This window comes from Polyodon spathula, chromosome 44 (genome assembly GCF_017654505.1).
Source record: "Polyodon spathula isolate WHYD16114869_AA chromosome 44, ASM1765450v1, whole genome shotgun sequence".
Classification (NCBI taxonomy): domain Eukaryota; kingdom Metazoa; phylum Chordata; class Actinopteri; order Acipenseriformes; family Polyodontidae; genus Polyodon; species Polyodon spathula.
Genome location: NC_054577.1, coordinates 2379192 through 2396141, shown reverse-complemented (window position 1 = coordinate 2396141; position 16950 = coordinate 2379192). Strand labels below are relative to the sequence as shown.

Below are 16950 nucleotides of genomic sequence, written 5' to 3'. Positions count from 1 at the left end.
GCTTCTGTCGTCAATAACAGATGAATGGAAAAACCAGCACGTGGTTGTCGATGAGTAACATTGAATGTGTCAATGTGCACAGCAAAGCACGGTACAGCAAAGGCAGGGTGAGCTGCAAAGCTCCAAGACTCTTACTGCCATGTTCCGTTGAGCTAGAGGGGGGGGGGTGGGCTACGTTTGCAATTTAATTGAGTTTTGTGCAAGTAAATGATGTGCTGGCTTAATGGGTCCTTTCTTTGCTATTTGTGTGTGTTTTTTTTTTTGAGAGCGATTTCAGTGTTTTTTCTTCAGAGCAACTGTGGAAGGACTGAATGACTGTTTTGCATCCCTTAGAAAAGAAAGACAAAGCTATCCCACTTGACAGTTTCCAAAAGTGCAGGAGGCTGTGTGTGTGTGTGTGTGTGTGTGTGTGTGTGTGTGTGTGTGTGTGTGTGTGTGTGTGTGTGTGTAACTGAGTAGGTATGCATGTGTGTGTGTGTCTCGTGAATAAACATAATTAATACCTTACAATAAGGCTATACACTCCTGCAGTTTGTGCAAATGGAAAACAATGCTACCTGTTAACTATAAATGACTAGAATTATAATCTCTATATCTTTCCTACCTTCACCTGAAGAAGAGACTGTTGAGGTCTTGACAGCTTGCGATTACTTTTGTTTAGTTAGTCCAGTAAAAGGGATCACCTCTCCTTCTCTTTGTCATCTATAGATTTGCACCATTTATATGCTGAATTGTAGGACACATGTTTCATCATGTACCATGCGCCATAATCATTGAATTAATGCAATCCATCTCAAGTGCTGTGTCACTAGGGTCAGGGCTGGGGTTGGGGTTAGGGTTTTTAGCGTTAGGGTTAGGGTTAGGATCCCCAGTAAGATATTAACATTAGCACTGCTTCTTGTTTTAAGCATTAAACCTGCTTGAAGATCTGAGAGCCACGCAGGAACTCTCCTGCCTCCTGAGCGATACAGCAGGTTAATGCAGCAGCCCTTTCACCTCTGAAGACCTGGATTCAAACCTGGTGTCTTCGACTTCTCTAGTGCTCTCAAGTTTGAGCTCCCTGCAATTGCAAAGCAGCGTGGAATTAACCCGATAAATAAACGTGCCAGAACCTCGTTTACCCTCTTCCACCTCCCCCTGCAAAAAACAAAACAAAAAACAAAACAACTTTACAGTTGCTGTGGAAGAAGAAGATTTCAGATTTAGGGTTTTATTTTTGCATCCTTTTCAGATACCCAAATCTGTCTTTCATTGAATTGCATTTACAAAACGAGTCACACGCACAGAGGGCTGTTTGTGTGGCTCTCAGGCAAAGCAATTAGGTCGACACAAAGCAGTTGCAACCAAAGCTATATGGGTTTGGGAGAAGGACTGGGGAGCCCGGAGGGATTGATAATAATCACCTCCCAGAACGGGACCACCGGACACACACACACACACACATCGAAATAAAAAGAAGGAAAGAAAAGACTTCTCTCTTGATCGTGTTCATTCAGGTCGGTGTGACCGAGGTTAGCTGGCCGCGACACTGTGGGAAATCTGCACTGTGGTATTGTGAAGGGGAATTCAAGTGTCTCTTTAATAAAGTAATACGCTAGCGGTTGGGGGGGGGGGGGGGGGGGGGGGGTGCTCGCATACAAACCTTTCTCTGCTGAGATGAGAGGCAGGAAGGACAGTACATCCACATTCTGCTCTTTGCATTCAGGACACCAGTGGATCTGTAGCCTAGGGTACCGGGTGTTTAACCCTGATTCAAGGCTGCAGCCCCTGCAATTGGGTCTGGTTATGCTTTGATGTGGTGGTGGATTCTGTCTTCCATAGTCCTCTGGGCACTTAGCAGAAAGAAAGCAGGCAGGCTCTTTATTAGTTTGCATTCCCCCGAAAGGTAGTTGCAGCTGTTTTAAATTAAAATTGGACACATTAAATATAATAAAATAAACATAACATTTCTTTATTCATTTTTACTAGAGGTGTTACATTTTTTTGAACCCGACAACTATGGCACCAAACAAGTAACCGTGGCCAACAACTACCCACAACAGATTACAATTTTAACAATACTTCAATAATAATGTACATTAGCATTCAAAGATTTACCACTGGTTACACAGGGGCTGATAATCGCTAATCTCAGTCTTGCCTTATCTAAAGTAACTCCGGAGAGCCCAAGCATTAGGGGTCATGGAAACAGCTGTCAAGAGTAACAAAAGCATTTGCGGTTTTAACAGGAAAACGACAAGCTTGAAAAAAGGGACACTGGACAGATAGGGGTCAGATCTAGCACAGTCTTTAACACATGTCTTTGAAAACTCATGACCAAAGCTCTGAGAACAGGGTCAGTTGTATAAAACATCTTTAGTTCAATTTTCCCCTTCGTGTTCCTCGAGTTTAAGGCACAAAGCAGCTGAACACATTTAAGAGTCAATACCCTAGTTATTGGAAGATGTAGCCTGAAGTGTTAAAAACTTAACACTTAACACTTAAGGTGTTTTACGCAGTCAGCCCCCGATCTTATAAAGCTTGGACCAATTTTGAGTCCATAAATGAATTCATTGATACAGTTTGACTTTATCTTTCATAAAAAAAAAAAATCTCACAGTGGGTTAAAGATTTTTTATAAATCCAGCCCATATTAACTTAATAAATAATTATATATTTGTTATGGGAACTATTAACCTTTCATACCTTAGGTGTCTATTCTATAGTGCACCCCTATATTTGTTGTTTATAAGGACTTATATATTAATTCTATTCTATTTATTTATATTCTAATTTTGAGTCCATAAATGAATTTAATCTTTTTACTTTAACTACAGTTTGACTTTAGTATTCTTCATAAAAAAAAAAAATCTCACAGTAATTTATAGATTTTTTAATTAATTTTAGGCTATTCCAATATCCGGACTCTCCCCATATTATCTCTCTTAATAAATAATATATTAATTAAGTTTATTATTATGTTTATTTTATATACATAGTACCTAGTACTCGTTTAGTTGTGTGTGTGTGTGTGTGTGTGTGTGTGTGTTTTCATGTTATTGTGCATTCTTTCATAGATACTAGACTACAGCAGCTAAGGCTACTGGAAAGCGTGCCGGAGTTGTTTGTGGAGAGCCTTGCTGAGCGAGTGTGTAAGGACTGCCCTGATGAATGCAACCCGTTCCCTGGGTGGGGCTCCTAGCTGTCCAGGCTCATGAGCAGGGCGGTGCCCCTTTTGATCCAGTGGTCAGGCTGCATGGCTCCTGACTTGAGGTCCACTCCCACCACAAAGGATGCCCTGCCGGACAGTCCAGCGCGATTTGGGAAGTAGTAGCAAGGGCAAGCGTACGTTCCTGCAGGGAACAACAAGCTCATTAACACCATGGGGCATGAGGGGTGTAAGTGGGTATGAGCGAGGGGTGTGAGGGGGTAGGAGGGAGGGGTGTGAGGGGAGGGGGTAGGAGGGAGGGGAGGGGTGTGAGTGAATCGTGCCACACCTTTCCCACTCTTCTTCTTGTTCTCCACAGGTTTGAAGTGGATGGTGGGAATCGGGCACACCAGCTGCATGGGCTGAGCCTCCACCAGACTGGAGTTCTTCTGATCCCAGCCAGCTCCCTCCAGGAACAGCCCCTTCACAAACACACCATCCTGGAAAACAGCACACGCATTTCACCATCAAGTGACAAACAATGGATTACCCGACACGCGCAATTCACCGCTTTTGAGTTGGCGACACTAAAAGGTTAGAGAACAGGAAATAAAGCCACTGAAGGGGTGGAGATAACGCTGACTGAAAGCACGGCTTGCAAACAGAGAGTTCTTTAATCGAGTGTAGTACCAGATATCATACTTTAAATACAAAACACACACACACACACGTGTACGATGACACGCTTTCAAAACTGCACTCTTGGGACCTATACAATGAATGGATGTGCACAACAGGTAGGGTTTATGGAACTCTTTTGTTGGCTAGTTTGTGAGGAGCTGGTTTGAGGTACTGGGGCTTACCTTGGGCGGGAATAGCAGGTTATTGTCGTCCACAGTGGAGACAATGAATTCCCAGGACAGAGTGTCCACTGAAATCTGAAACACACCGTGGAAGAAGAGTTCATTAAGCACTGCTTGCTGCCTCCTTGTTATATATATATAATGTTTATCAGTGTGCAGGTGTCTCAGTGCTTGTGTGTCTCACGTTGTTAAGCCGTGCCGAGGCCTGCAGCACTGCAGTCAGGAAGCCCGTGGGGAAGGTGAACCCAGACAGCCAGAACAGAACCGGGGGGTGGGCCGTCTCGGCCCATTTGGCAAACTGCTCAACCCGCTGCACCAGGTCCCGGGTCCAGGAGCCAAGGGGTTTGAGAGAGGGGTACGCCTTTGGAGAGAGACAGAGAGACAGATAGAGAGAGAGAGAGGGGGGAAGGTTTAAAAAGGAGCGCGGCCAGCATGTTTACAATTGCATTAGAAAAATAAAAAACTCTTAAACAGCCAATAGCGCTAAATGGAGGAATAAATACCAGACTCAATTAACACAGCTTTAACTCATGGCTATTTTGAACCTCCAGCGAGGAAGCTCTGAGCTGGACTCGCTACTGGGCATCGCTCAATAGGAAAAGACACGTAACGCCCTGGGGCGCTCTGCCCACTGAACACATTCCTGGTGTTTCTCATTCCTGGCTTTAATTCCAACCCAGAGGCATTCTGGGGGATACTGTCCTGCTATCAACAAACTCCAGGACTAAATTTTCATAACCCTTCTACCCTACTCTGCCACACAAAATAATGTTATTTTATGAATAATACCATAATCCAGAACAGTTTTGGGGAATACTAGACTTGACTTGCAAAAACAGACTTTTTTCTTTCTTTCTTTATTTTTTTAAAGCTTTTTTTTGAATAGCGCCCACTCTTCAAAAATATGCCTCTCCCCTCGTGTCCCTACCCTCTCCCACATGGGCGGCACTCTGGCATCGTAGATGCAACTGAAGGTCTCCTCCAGGCTGGTTGACATGACGACCAGTCCCTGGATCCCCTTCTCCAGCTCGATTAGAGACGATCTGTGGAAGAGCGGGGGGGTAACAAGGGGTTACAGAGAGCAGGGAGGTCTGATGGTCAGATCGCAAAGTTGTATAGACAGAGGGACATCTACAGACAGGCAGGCAGACAGTGCACTCACTTGATGGTGCTCAGCAGGGAGTTGTATCTCTGGATCTCCTGTAGCAGCACCACATTGAGGGGTGAGGGGTCGTCAGCCAGCATTTTGCGCGTTCCTTCGTAATCGAGCTCGTCCGGGATCTTCTGACGCACGTCAGCCGAGATCTCCAGAACCTGCAGGGACAGGGCGAGAGGAGATGCTTTACAATGCTTCCCAATGCCTTATCGTAATTTCACTGTGCTTTACAATGCTTCCCTATGCTTTACCAGACCTCTGTGCTTTACAATGCTTCCCTACACTTTACCATACCTCTCTGTGCTTTACAATGCTTCCCTATGTTTTACCATATCTCTCTTTACAATGCTTCCCTATGCTTTACAACACCTCTCTGTGCTTTACAATGCTTCCCTATGCTTTACCATACCTCTCTGTGCTTTATAATACTTCCCTATTCTTTACTATGCTTTCACTGTGCTTTATTATACCGCTCACCTTCTCCTCCCTGCTCTGCCCCCTGGCTCCTGTGCTGGCAGTGAGCTGGGGCTGCAGGGAGAGCAGAGTCTCGAACAGCGTGCGGGCCTCTCTGATCTGGCTGGCGATGTCTGCGTTGGGGTGCTGTCCAAACGCCTCGGGGTGGTCCATGTTGGGCAGCATGCTGATGTACTCCTTGTAGGAAGCCTGGTTCCCGTCCTTCGGGATGCAGTATGTGTTCAAGCAAGAGAGCCTGTGATGAGCGCACACACACACACACACACACACACACACACACACACACACACACACACACACACACACACTGTTAAGCAAGACAATGCTGTTTACATGACAAACGTCCTGCGTGTAAAGAAAAGTAATCTTAACCCTAAATTAAACAGCTGACTTCAGAGAACCTCCCCACCCATCAACAATATGATATTCAAAGATATACAGGCACCTGCTGAACCTTGCTGCTTGGCTATGGTTTGCCCTGCTTTCACGACACTGAGCTGCACTTGACTGCGCTTTCAAGCGACTCTGCTGTTGGGTAATGAGCGAGCGGGTGAAGCAGACTCACTTGAAGAAGGGCGTGGTGACAGCCTGCTCACAGAAGTAGTCGTTGATGTAGGTGGTGAGCAGCCGGCGGTCCCAGTCGTCAGTCACGTGCCCCCCGTAGTTGACCCCCGAGATGAGGTACCTGAGGGCGTCCCAGGGGGTCTCCTCGTACTCGTCCAGGTACAGGCTCAGCAGGTTCTCTGATACCTGGGCGGAGGGAAGGGGAGGGGGGGGGATCAGAGTCCCACAGTTGCGTTTGGCCCCCTGTTATTCACGTGCTATTATTTTGAGTTGCCATTGCGATGTCTGTTTAAATCTAGCTTAAATGTTGACTAATTTTGCTTCAAAACAATGAATCAGAATTCTTGAAGTTGAAAAGAAACCTTTCGAAAGATTTCGAAATGCCAGATTTTTGTCAGTTCTACTAATCGTTCTATTGTAAAATATTTTCTTTGAAAAGAGGTCAAAAATAAATCAGCTTGCTTGCTAGCTAGCAGCCAGCTAAGTGTTATCAGTGCTTTATCAAACTGGCCCTTGCATAATCGACTGGCATACATTATATTATTTCTAAAATCATGATAGCTTTATGAAGCCACATTAGTTCATTCCATAGGGTGATGCAAAACTTTAGGAGGCTTGGTGGTCCAGTGGTTAAAGAAAGGGACTTGATACCATGAGGTTCAAATCCCAGCTCAGCCACTGACTCCCTGTGTGTGTGACCCTGAGCAAGTCACTGAATCTCCTTGTGCCCCTTCCTTCTGGCGAGACATAAAACAAACGAGGTCCTATTGGAAGTGACTCTGCAGCAGCAGCAGTTGTTGATGATGCAGAGTTCACCCTCCTAGTCTCTGCGAGTCACTTTGGATAAAAGCATCTGCTAAATGAGTATAATAATAATAATAATAATAATAATAATAATAATGTGGCCGTAGCTGTAGTGTTTGTATGTTTGTTCTGGCACCTCAAAGTCGGAGTCATTGAAGCCGTATATGATGTTCCAGCCTAGCTGCAGGAATTTCTTCCTCTCCAGCAGCACACTGTGGAAGAAGCACAGGGAGAAGAACAGCTTCTTGTAGAGGGGGGGCTTGGAGCAGCGGCTGAACTGCTGCTCTGTGATCAGGTGATACAGCCGCTTCATATTCGCCTTCAGACCCTGCGGAGCAAGCAAAGAGCGAGACCAGCCCCTGTTATAATGCACAACCACGGACATGGGAAATAATTGTAAGGCCATCTGCGTGCTGTGTATGGGTGTCTCTTGTTGTAAGAGATCTCGTGCAGTGTGGGCGAGTGTCTGTGTGTGTGAGTGTGAGTGTGTGTGTCAGTGTGTGAGTGTCAGTGTGTGTGTGTGTTGTGTGTTTGTCTGTTTGGTGGTTCCCTGGCTGGCTGTACCTTGGGCGGCTCGGTGGTCATCTTGATGCCGGCCTGCAGGATGGAGATGGGGAAGTCGGGGTGCGGGCTGGAGCTGAGCCACAGCCGGAAATCGGGGTGCGGTTCCTCCAGCTGCAGCTGCTCCACCAGCTTATCCAGCTGGGGCATCCAGGACAGAGAGAGGTGGCAGTTCGCCAGGAACACCCAGTTACCTAAGAAGAGGGTAAAATAAGGTCTTTAAGTAAAATGACCTAAAGATCTAAAGACAAATCCACAGCCAGCCAGCAAGACCCACCTGTTTAGACCACATTTGTAGATCTCTTGATCCTCCCCTCCTACTATGTATTGGACTTGACTGACTGGATCCTCAGTTGATGCACTATAATTGCCCTACTAATGTCATTGTAGATATAACTTGATGCAATCCCAACTTGCTGGATCCTAGTTCATATTGTATTTTAATAGTATTATTTGCACTATATTATATATAAAATATGAAGCTTCCATTGTAACCCTGTACTGCCCTGCAACACCTGTAAGTCGCCTTTGATAAAGACGTCTGCCAAACAAATGAATCCGAATAACAATAAAACTGTGAGGAGAGCTGCTATGGCCTCACCATCCTTGACTCCTTCTTTGATCATGCGCGTGGCGATGGGAGCCTGCCCCTGCCCCAGGGAGAGGGCGTGGAAGCGGGGTGCCATGCCGCACACCTCAGCCAGCTGGAGCAGGGAGCTGGTGGGATCCACCCCAGGAGACAGCACGAAGATCAGGGCAGTGCGAGGGGTGGAGTCGTCAACTACCTGCACACAAAGGGGAAGAAACACAGACACAAGGTTATAACGCATTATATACACACACACACACACACACACACAGCACCCCCACACAAGGCAGCTCTTTTTGCCTGCATTCTTGCGCCCGGCCGCTCCGCTCACCGACTTCATGTCCAGCACTGGCGGCTCTATGAATTTGGAGCCCAGGTTGTTGATGATGAAGGAGGTCACGCAGAAAGCCACCCTGTCCTGTCTCAGCGAGCGCACGATCAGCATCCTCTGTTGCTCGTTGCAGGCGTTCTCCCACTCCCCTGCAAACACAGCAAGAGCTCAGCTGGAACGATCTACAGCTGTGGACAAACGTTTTGCACCCCCCCTGCAGAATTAACTAACTTAAAGTCAAATGGAACCTGCTGAATAATGTTACGTTAACATGTAGTTTTCCCATATACTTCTTTCTTTCTTTACATGATGTTAAAAAAGGATCTAAAGGATTAAATTATATATAATATATATATATATATTATATATATATATATAATATATATATATATATATATATATATATATTTATATCGTCATAATTTAAATCAAAATAATTACAATTAGACTTCACCGGGCCTTAATCAGAATAATCTTCTAAACTAAACAGGTTTCATGGATTTTTGATTTCATAAATTTCATGAATTAATGACTTCCTTTCATTCGTCAAACTTTCCCCCCTGGTCCTGGAGATCTACAGGGTTTTAATTGAGCTCTCAGTTACATAATTGATATTTCTAATTAAAGTTCGGGAGGAGGGTCAGACACCAATCTCTGCGTCACCAAACTGAATCATTCAATTTGCACATTAGCTGATTAAGATTGTCAGCACTATAAATACCCTCTTCACTTTCCTCTCAGTTGCGTAACCCACCACCTCCCCATCTCCACCTTTCTTAAAAACAATTTCTATATTTTATCAATGGGGGGGGTCTCCGCCTCATCCATTCGGCCAGGCAGCGAGCCCTCAAACCAAGGTTTGATCCCAAATGAAAGCGTATATACAACATAATTCTCTGTAAAATTGCTCCATATTCTCCACAATAAATAGTTAAAACATTTTGTGATTGGTGTTTCCTGAACTACTGAATTGCACCAATTATTGGCTCTATTAGTCAAGATTAACATATGACATAATGACACCTATAAAACCTGCAGGACTGCGCCTCACAGGAACCGGGTTTGGAGACCCCTGCTCCAGTCCCTGCCTGCCCCCCTTGCTCACCGGGCAGTGTGGCGGTCTCGGGCTCGTCGCTGGTGAACCAGGCTTGCCAGTCGCGGGGGTACTGCTCGAAGGAGTTCATGATGCCGTGGAAGTTGGTGAGCTTCTCCAGCTCTGTGATGTTGTCCCAGTTGGAATCGGACAGCCAGCCTGTGCAAGGGTTGTCCATCTGGCCTTCTTTATCCAGAACCTGAACCCACACGCAGTTAATCAGCATCACTTGTCTGTTTCATTAGTTCAGTAGGGCAAAAATCCACAACGCAGTTAAATTGGAGTTTAAAGAAAATGATTTACTGTTGATTATGAGGTGTATGAAAGAAACAATTTGGTATCAAACTTGCTTGGTTTGAGGGTCCACCACCTGGCTGTCTGAACGAGGCAGGATGTACCTAGAGAAGCTACTGGGGTGGAGATGGGGGAGGTGGAGGGATGTGAATGAATCAGACGCAAGAGAGGGGTGAGTTACATGGGGATTTCAATGTTACTGGAAGGTTACAATTCAATGCAGGGGCTGTCCCTCCTCCCTCCTCTTGTTTTTAAACTTCCTTTGTGTTTCTGTACATGGAAGAAGGTCCTAGTTGGTCTGCTAGACGTTTTACCTTCATGTATGACTTGGTGGGGGAGGGGTTTTGCTACAGCCTGTAAGATCTGTGTGTGTGTGTGGGGGGGGGGGTTAATGCCTTTGTGATTATGCAATAATATGTTCCCAAAACACAGAATTAACATTGAAAACGTTTCCATGACATCGACTTTGGATTTTAACTGACTGATTTGGGAAACAGTGAATTTGTTAAAGAGAACATAAAGAACTCTGGATTTGTTCTACAAATTCTGCAATTGTCAAAAGAAGCCACAATTACTGGCACCACAGCAGTGAAAGCCAATTAAAAGGCTTCCTTTGCTAAGAAGAGGAATAGCCGCAGTATTTGGAAATAGCAATGGCATTTTAAATTATTTAGAAATGTTTTAAGGGGCAGAAAAGTGGTGAATCGGTGTACACTCTCTTGTGACAGACAGGACTCAACAGGGGCTGAAAATAAAGATTTTAAACATAATAACAGCAGCAAAGACTCCTGAAGCCTAAGTGACATACAGCTGTGCCTAAAAGTTTTGCATCGCCTAGAATTTAGGGATTGAGACATCATTTAAAAAACAACTATATGAACATAATTTAGATCTTTAATTTAACATTGTGTAATCAAAGAAACTACAAAATGATATTGAAAAAAATGTCTACCGGAAGCCATAACAGTAATACAGTAGTATTTCATGTTTTTTTACATTAAGTATATAGAGGGAAAACTACAAAGCGGTACGTAATTCAATATGTTAACATAACATTATTCCAAAGGTTTCATTCGAATTTCCGAAGCAAAATGAGCTAATCCTATAGAGCAGGGCTTCTCAAACTCGGTCCTGGGGCCCCCTTGTGGCTGATGGTTTTCGTTCCAACCGAGCTCTCAATTACTTAACTAGACTCTTAACTGAATTGCTAATTTGCTGAATTAGACATTTTGAACTGTTTTCAGCTCTTAACAGTTGCATATTTCCAGTTAGGTATACCACTTTATAAGTAACTTGAACTCTGCAACTGTTTAAAGAGCTGAAAACAAGTGAAAAGGTGTAATTAAGCAAATTATCAGGATTGAGTACCACTGCTATAGGGTGATGCAAAACGTTTGGCCATAGCTGCCCAGTGCGTCAGTAACACGCCAGCGAGGTCTCCGGTGTTGTGCGAGACTCCACTCACCACCCCGCCTCTCAGGAAGAAGTTGTACTCATCCATGTTGAGCTTGCCAGCCACCTCCAGGATCTTGGAGCACATCTGAAAGCTGAAGAGCATCTTGTGACGCTCAAACAGCCCCCGACACGTGTACCTGCAAGAGAGCGTTACCCCAGTCAGCATGGACCATCACTGTGCTTTCATATAGGGTTACAGGACGCTGAATGTACTGAATGTGGACTTGGGTAATATCATTAGCAGAAGTGAATGGATTGAGGCTGAAAGCAGTGTCAGTTACATAACCCATACACAGACGCTTGCAGTCCTATAACTACTGTATAACTGAACTGATGACCAGGGGCGATTCTTGATGGGCCGAATGGCCTTTTCTCACTCTGCACTGTAGAGTTGCAGTGTTACCTGTACACAGTGTTGGTATGGTAGTGTTACCTGTACACAGCGTAGGTGTGGTATTCGTTGAGATTGCTGATCCTCTCCTCCAGCTTGGTGCTGCGCTGGCTCTTCTCGATGCTCTGGTTGAACAGGTCTATGTAGGCGTCCAGAGAGAACTGGTACATGGGATCGATGCGGCCCATGTCATTGAGCACGAAGAACAGGATCGAGGCTCTCTGAGCACAGGGGCGGTACGCCTGCGCACACACACACATACACACACACGGACAAGTGCAGAAACACACGCACAAAAGCACACAAACAACCACACACACCAGCACACAAACATAAAACAGAAACACACGCAATCAATACACACAGATACAAAAACAAAAACAATATGAGACTATTAATAGTTTACTGAGGCTAAATATAAATGCCTCCTACTTTCTCTTTGTGTCTTTTTGTTCGTAGTTCTAACCTGTGAGCAAAAACGTGCATACATCTATCTATTTATCTATCTATCTATCAAATCAATCTTTAATTATTTATTTATATAGCACAGTTCACATCAATAAAGGTATCTCACAACGCTTTACATAAAATACAATTTATATAGATGAGAAAATATATACATAGATAAAAAATACATAACGACGAAGTGAAAAACACCCTGACTGATGGTCTGACTGTTTTACCCAGAAGGCTCTGCACTGCTCTAAGCCCTGTTCTTGAGGCGAGACCCCTCACCTCTCTGGCCGTGTCGATTTTGATCTCCGTCTGCTCGGTGACCTGCAGCTGCTCGGCCACCTCTGTGGCGGTCACTTTGGAGGTCTGCAGGGTGTTGACCAGCTGGACATCGTCCAGCAGAGAGCCTGTGGCTTCGTTCAGCAACCTGTGGCATTCGAGAACAACACAATGTGAGCTCCTATTCCTACTCCGCAGTCCAATGGGAAGCCTACACACGACACGGGCTATTCTAGCTGATGCACAAAACTATTTTTGTTTGTAGGTGTTACGCATATTACAATGAATGTGTACACTGGTCAAAAGTTTTGCATCACCTAGAATGAACTACTTTTGCTTCACAAAGTCGAATTAACCCCTGCTGAATAATGTTATGTTACCATGTTGATTTACATATCGCTTTGTGGTTTTCCATATACTTAAAGAAAAACTGACAACAATTGAAAAATGTGACATTTAGAAATACTGCTATACTGTCATTATGGCTTTCGGTACAGACTTTTTGCGATTTTTATCATTTTGTAGTTTCTTTGATTACATGATGTTAAATAAAATATCTAAATTATGTTCATCCAGTTTTTTGTTGCCTCAGTCCTAAAATTCTAGGCGATGCAAAACTTTTAGCCAGAGCTGTGGTTACGTATAATGAATGTGTATATTTTCCCCAGCACTGATAATACATTTGATTTAATCCTCAACTAATGTAATACTGGGCTGTGGTATCAAATGTTATTGAATGTTAATAAACAGTGGATGCTCTATGGGGAGAAAGGCTACTAAATCCATGGCAACAGATTGGATTAGAATGCTAGCTGCAGATTGCTCAGGCTAGGGGTAATATACAGCTCACTACGGTATCCAGTTACACATGCAGGCAATCACAGTGTGTCCCAAAACTACCTGGGCTTTCTTTGTCAGTGTGGGCAAACTGTAAAGTGACACTAATATGCAGAAAAAGCAGTGCTCAAGCGCAAGAAAGCCTTAGGCAAATTCTCAATTGCACTTTTTACCAGGCTTGCTAACTTTTCCAGAAAAAAGATTGCTCCCAAAGACAACTCAGTTGCAGGGAAGTGAGAGATTGGGGGGGGGGAGCATATTAGCGTAGTGCTGTGCCGCGTCAGCGCCCCACAATCAGGCTTTATGTTTTGCTGGAAGAATAGTTAATAGTTAATAATAATAATAATAATAATAATAATAATAATAATAATGCAGTAGTGTAGTTGTCTAGTTTGTTTTAGTAAATAACCTCTCGCCGGAGTTTCTCACCGTAGGATCTCGTCCTCCAGCTCCTGCAATTTGTTCTTTCCTGACGCTATGTTGATGACCAGTGTGTCTTTCTGCTCCTCCAGCTCCGGTCTCTCCTTGCGCACCACGTTCCCCAGCAACTGTGCCTCCAGACCCTGAGACAGGGGGAGAGGGAGAGCCGGCAGGGTTACCACAAAGTTCTAAAACTGATCACAAACATCTACTCGCAAAGCTCCTAGTTGTTTATTTGTTCTGGACTGGGCATTTTACTCGGTGCATTTTTTACCATCTGATGAAAATTGTGGTAATGACGTTTTCCAGAGTAAACAGCGTTGAGAATCAAGCTCACTGTCTTTATATAGGGCTAGATTCTCAAAGGTATTCAATCCTAAATCGTCATCCTATCATTATTTTTGTCTCCTGCGGGAAAAAAAAGCCACTATTTCCAATTCTAAAAAGAGCGAGAAACAACTCAGCACTTGTTGCTTATTTCCGGTTTGGTAACTCCTATTGGGTTTGTTATTACTTTGTGAAAATATCATGCTCATGACATTTTTGGAGTAAACAGCTTTAAGAATCTGGCCCTTAGGCTTACAAGACATTCACAGGACTTGGTTAGAGATTAGAGCACTTATATACAAAGACAAAAATACTCAACTTACATACTGCACAAGGTTTGGTCAAGACACATTGCTCTTTATTGATTAATTAAATGGATTTATTTAAAAAGGCAGAGTGAGGGACAGAGAAGGGGGAATCGGGCAGGGCAAGGGCAGGGGGAGCGCTGGGTACAGTGTTAACCTCGTGAGTGCAGGGCAGCCTCACCTGCTCTTTGACAGCGAAGTTGACGATGCTGGTTTTGGTGGAGATCTCCGGAGTGTAGTGCGGGTTCGACAGTTTGGTGGTGATGTAAAAACGAAACTCAGGGCTGTACTCCACCTCCTTGTCACCCAGCCTGATCAGCAATCGACCGCCTAGGCAAAACGGATCACATGTCAGCTCACAAAATCTCAAAAGCAATGTCAACAAGCCTTGCGGCAGGGCAGAAGCCCTGCTGCTGCATGCAGTGTGTGTGGGGATGAAAGGTTGACAGGGATGGGTTTAATTCTGTCCCTGCCAACAATGTGTGTGGACATTCACCTAATTAGGTAACTGAGTGCTAATTGGAGAATGGTCATCTGTATATAAGGGGAGTAAAATCCATTGTTTGAGGGGTTGGTGTACAGATAAGTGGGAGTGTTTTGTTCTTTCGTTTCATCTTTATTTTGAATCTCGTTCCGTGTCTGTTTGTCGTTGTTGTTTGTATAATAAACAAGCGCTTCACTTCAGCTTTCCAAGCCTCTGAGTGCCCTTTCTGACGCTATCCTCCCACACACCTCAGGAAGCCTCGCTCGTTTCTCTATATCGAGGGCTAAGGTGAGGCGATGTCGTCAGCGGGAGAGCAATCTGAAAAGCAACAGACTACTGAACCAGTTTGTTTTGCAGATTTCTAAAGCTGCCTATTGACGTTTTTCAAAACAAAGCTTTTCCTGAAGTTTCTTCAGTTCTGAACAGATTTCCTGGTTGATTGTCGAAGTTACTGATGATCTACAACTATGGACAAAGTTTTACGTCATGTGGCATTTCGAAGTCTAACATGAAATACTACTGTACTACTATTATGGCTTCCAGTAGACTTTTTACATTATATGATGTTAAATAAAAGATATAAATTATGTTCATATAGTTTTTTTTTTTTTGTTTTGATTTTTTTTTTTTTAAATAATGTCTCAATCCTAAAATTCTAGTGATGCAAAACTTTTGGCCACAGCTGTAAAAGTCTAACAGTGCCTCCCTCGGATGCTGTCCTGTCCTGTCCTGTCTTATGCTGGACTGACCGACTTTGGTGACAGATTTGTTGAGGATGGGGGACAGCGAGGGGTCCAGCTCCTCCTGCACATTCTGAAGCAGGATGGGCGAGCCGAACTGGATTGCATTCTCCATGACTCGCATGAAATCACTCATCTGCAGGTCGATCACCTTCAGACCCTGTGAAGACACACACAAATAAAACCCTCTGCAAAGGAATTACCATTTACAAAACCGCCCGGGAAGAAGACACTAAAAACCATCCTGTTTTTTTGCTAATTCATAATTTCTATAAATCTAACACACACACATGCACTCACTTTTACAAATGTGTTATATGCAGATATCTCTTTATATACGAGGTGCGCAGTATATAAGGTTGATGATATTTGATAAACTGCATGATAGGTTAGGATTACACAAGTAATGAAGCCCACAGGTCTCCAGCCATGCGTGTGGCCATGTGACTTTATGCAAATACTATGGCAGTTAACAGAGTTAGCCTTCCTGCATACTGCATTTTGATCGACAGCATGGAAGTGTGGATTAAGTTCCCATGTTTATTATACAAAGCCATTTCAAACTCCTACCTTTGACATCTCCATGTTCTTGATCCATTTAAGAGCTTGTCCTTGAGGGTCTACCATGAGGGGCCACCTAGAATGAGACACAGGGCCAAGCTGATACAACTGGGAGCAGCGTAGCCGAGAACACAACATACTTAACCCCGTTAGAGCCAGGGTGGGTAAGTGAGCAGCTCAGAGCAGCTTAGTGACTTAAACACGCATAACAGCATGCGCGGTTACGCTCCCTCTGAGCAGCTCAGAGCAGCTCATTTTTTAAGCCAGCTTTTCTAAGCAATGCTAAGATATGAGTTCTGGCAGTCCAATGCTACAGAATAGAGATGTAGGCATATACTGAGGCAAGCATGTATCTTTTTTCAAATTTTTTTTTTTCATTGTAAAACTTCTGCTACTTGATTAGGGTAATTTCTCTGGATCATGTTAATGGTTGAAAGCCTGTCAGTCAGTCAACAGGAGGAGCGGCTAGCTGGCTGGTTAGTGACGCTGCACATGGAAGCTCTTATAAGTTTACCACAGGATTTTTTGCAGTTGTAGCATGCTTTCCACACAGTTTACCCAGGTTTGCCATGTTTATTATTATTATGCTTTAGCATACCTTGCTATTCTTCGGTGCTTACCTATGCTTTACCATGGTGTCACTGTGCTTTACTACACTTTGCTGTGCTTTTACTATGGGGAACTTTTATAAGGATTAGTTTACCCTGTGATTTTATATGCTTTACCGTGCCTCTCTGTGCTTTACAATGCTTCCCTATGCTTTACCATAACTCTCTGTGCTTTACAATGCTTCTCTATGCTTTACCACACCTCTCTGTGCTTTGCAATGCTTGCCTTTGCTT

At 44.0% G+C, this 16950-nt stretch overlaps 1 protein-coding gene across 1 annotated transcript in view; it reads right to left on the bottom strand.

Annotated features, from left to right (window-relative positions):
• Positions 1 to 3003: 3003 nt before the first annotated feature.
• dnah2 (dynein, axonemal, heavy chain 2) overlaps positions 3004 to 16950 on the bottom strand; it is a 68757-nt gene continuing 54810 nt past the window's right edge. Inside the window, exons 69-88 of the mRNA XM_041237421.1 lie at positions 16118 to 16184; positions 15557 to 15707; positions 14505 to 14653; positions 13701 to 13834; positions 12438 to 12582; positions 11745 to 11944; positions 11322 to 11448; positions 9575 to 9761; positions 8470 to 8618; positions 8151 to 8334; positions 7553 to 7743; positions 7125 to 7316; positions 6186 to 6370; positions 5624 to 5855; positions 5153 to 5304; positions 4919 to 5033; positions 4175 to 4351; positions 3991 to 4065; positions 3477 to 3627; positions 3004 to 3332 (exon numbers count right to left, since the gene is read on the bottom strand). Coding sequence (XP_041093355.1) covers positions 3178 to 3332; positions 3477 to 3627; positions 3991 to 4065; positions 4175 to 4351; positions 4919 to 5033; positions 5153 to 5304; positions 5624 to 5855; positions 6186 to 6370; positions 7125 to 7316; positions 7553 to 7743; positions 8151 to 8334; positions 8470 to 8618; positions 9575 to 9761; positions 11322 to 11448; positions 11745 to 11944; positions 12438 to 12582; positions 13701 to 13834; positions 14505 to 14653; positions 15557 to 15707; positions 16118 to 16184 — 3118 coding nt within the window. The 3' untranslated portion in view covers positions 3004 to 3177. The remainder of the gene's footprint in view (positions 3333 to 3476; positions 3628 to 3990; positions 4066 to 4174; positions 4352 to 4918; positions 5034 to 5152; positions 5305 to 5623; positions 5856 to 6185; positions 6371 to 7124; positions 7317 to 7552; positions 7744 to 8150; positions 8335 to 8469; positions 8619 to 9574; positions 9762 to 11321; positions 11449 to 11744; positions 11945 to 12437; positions 12583 to 13700; positions 13835 to 14504; positions 14654 to 15556; positions 15708 to 16117; positions 16185 to 16950) is intronic.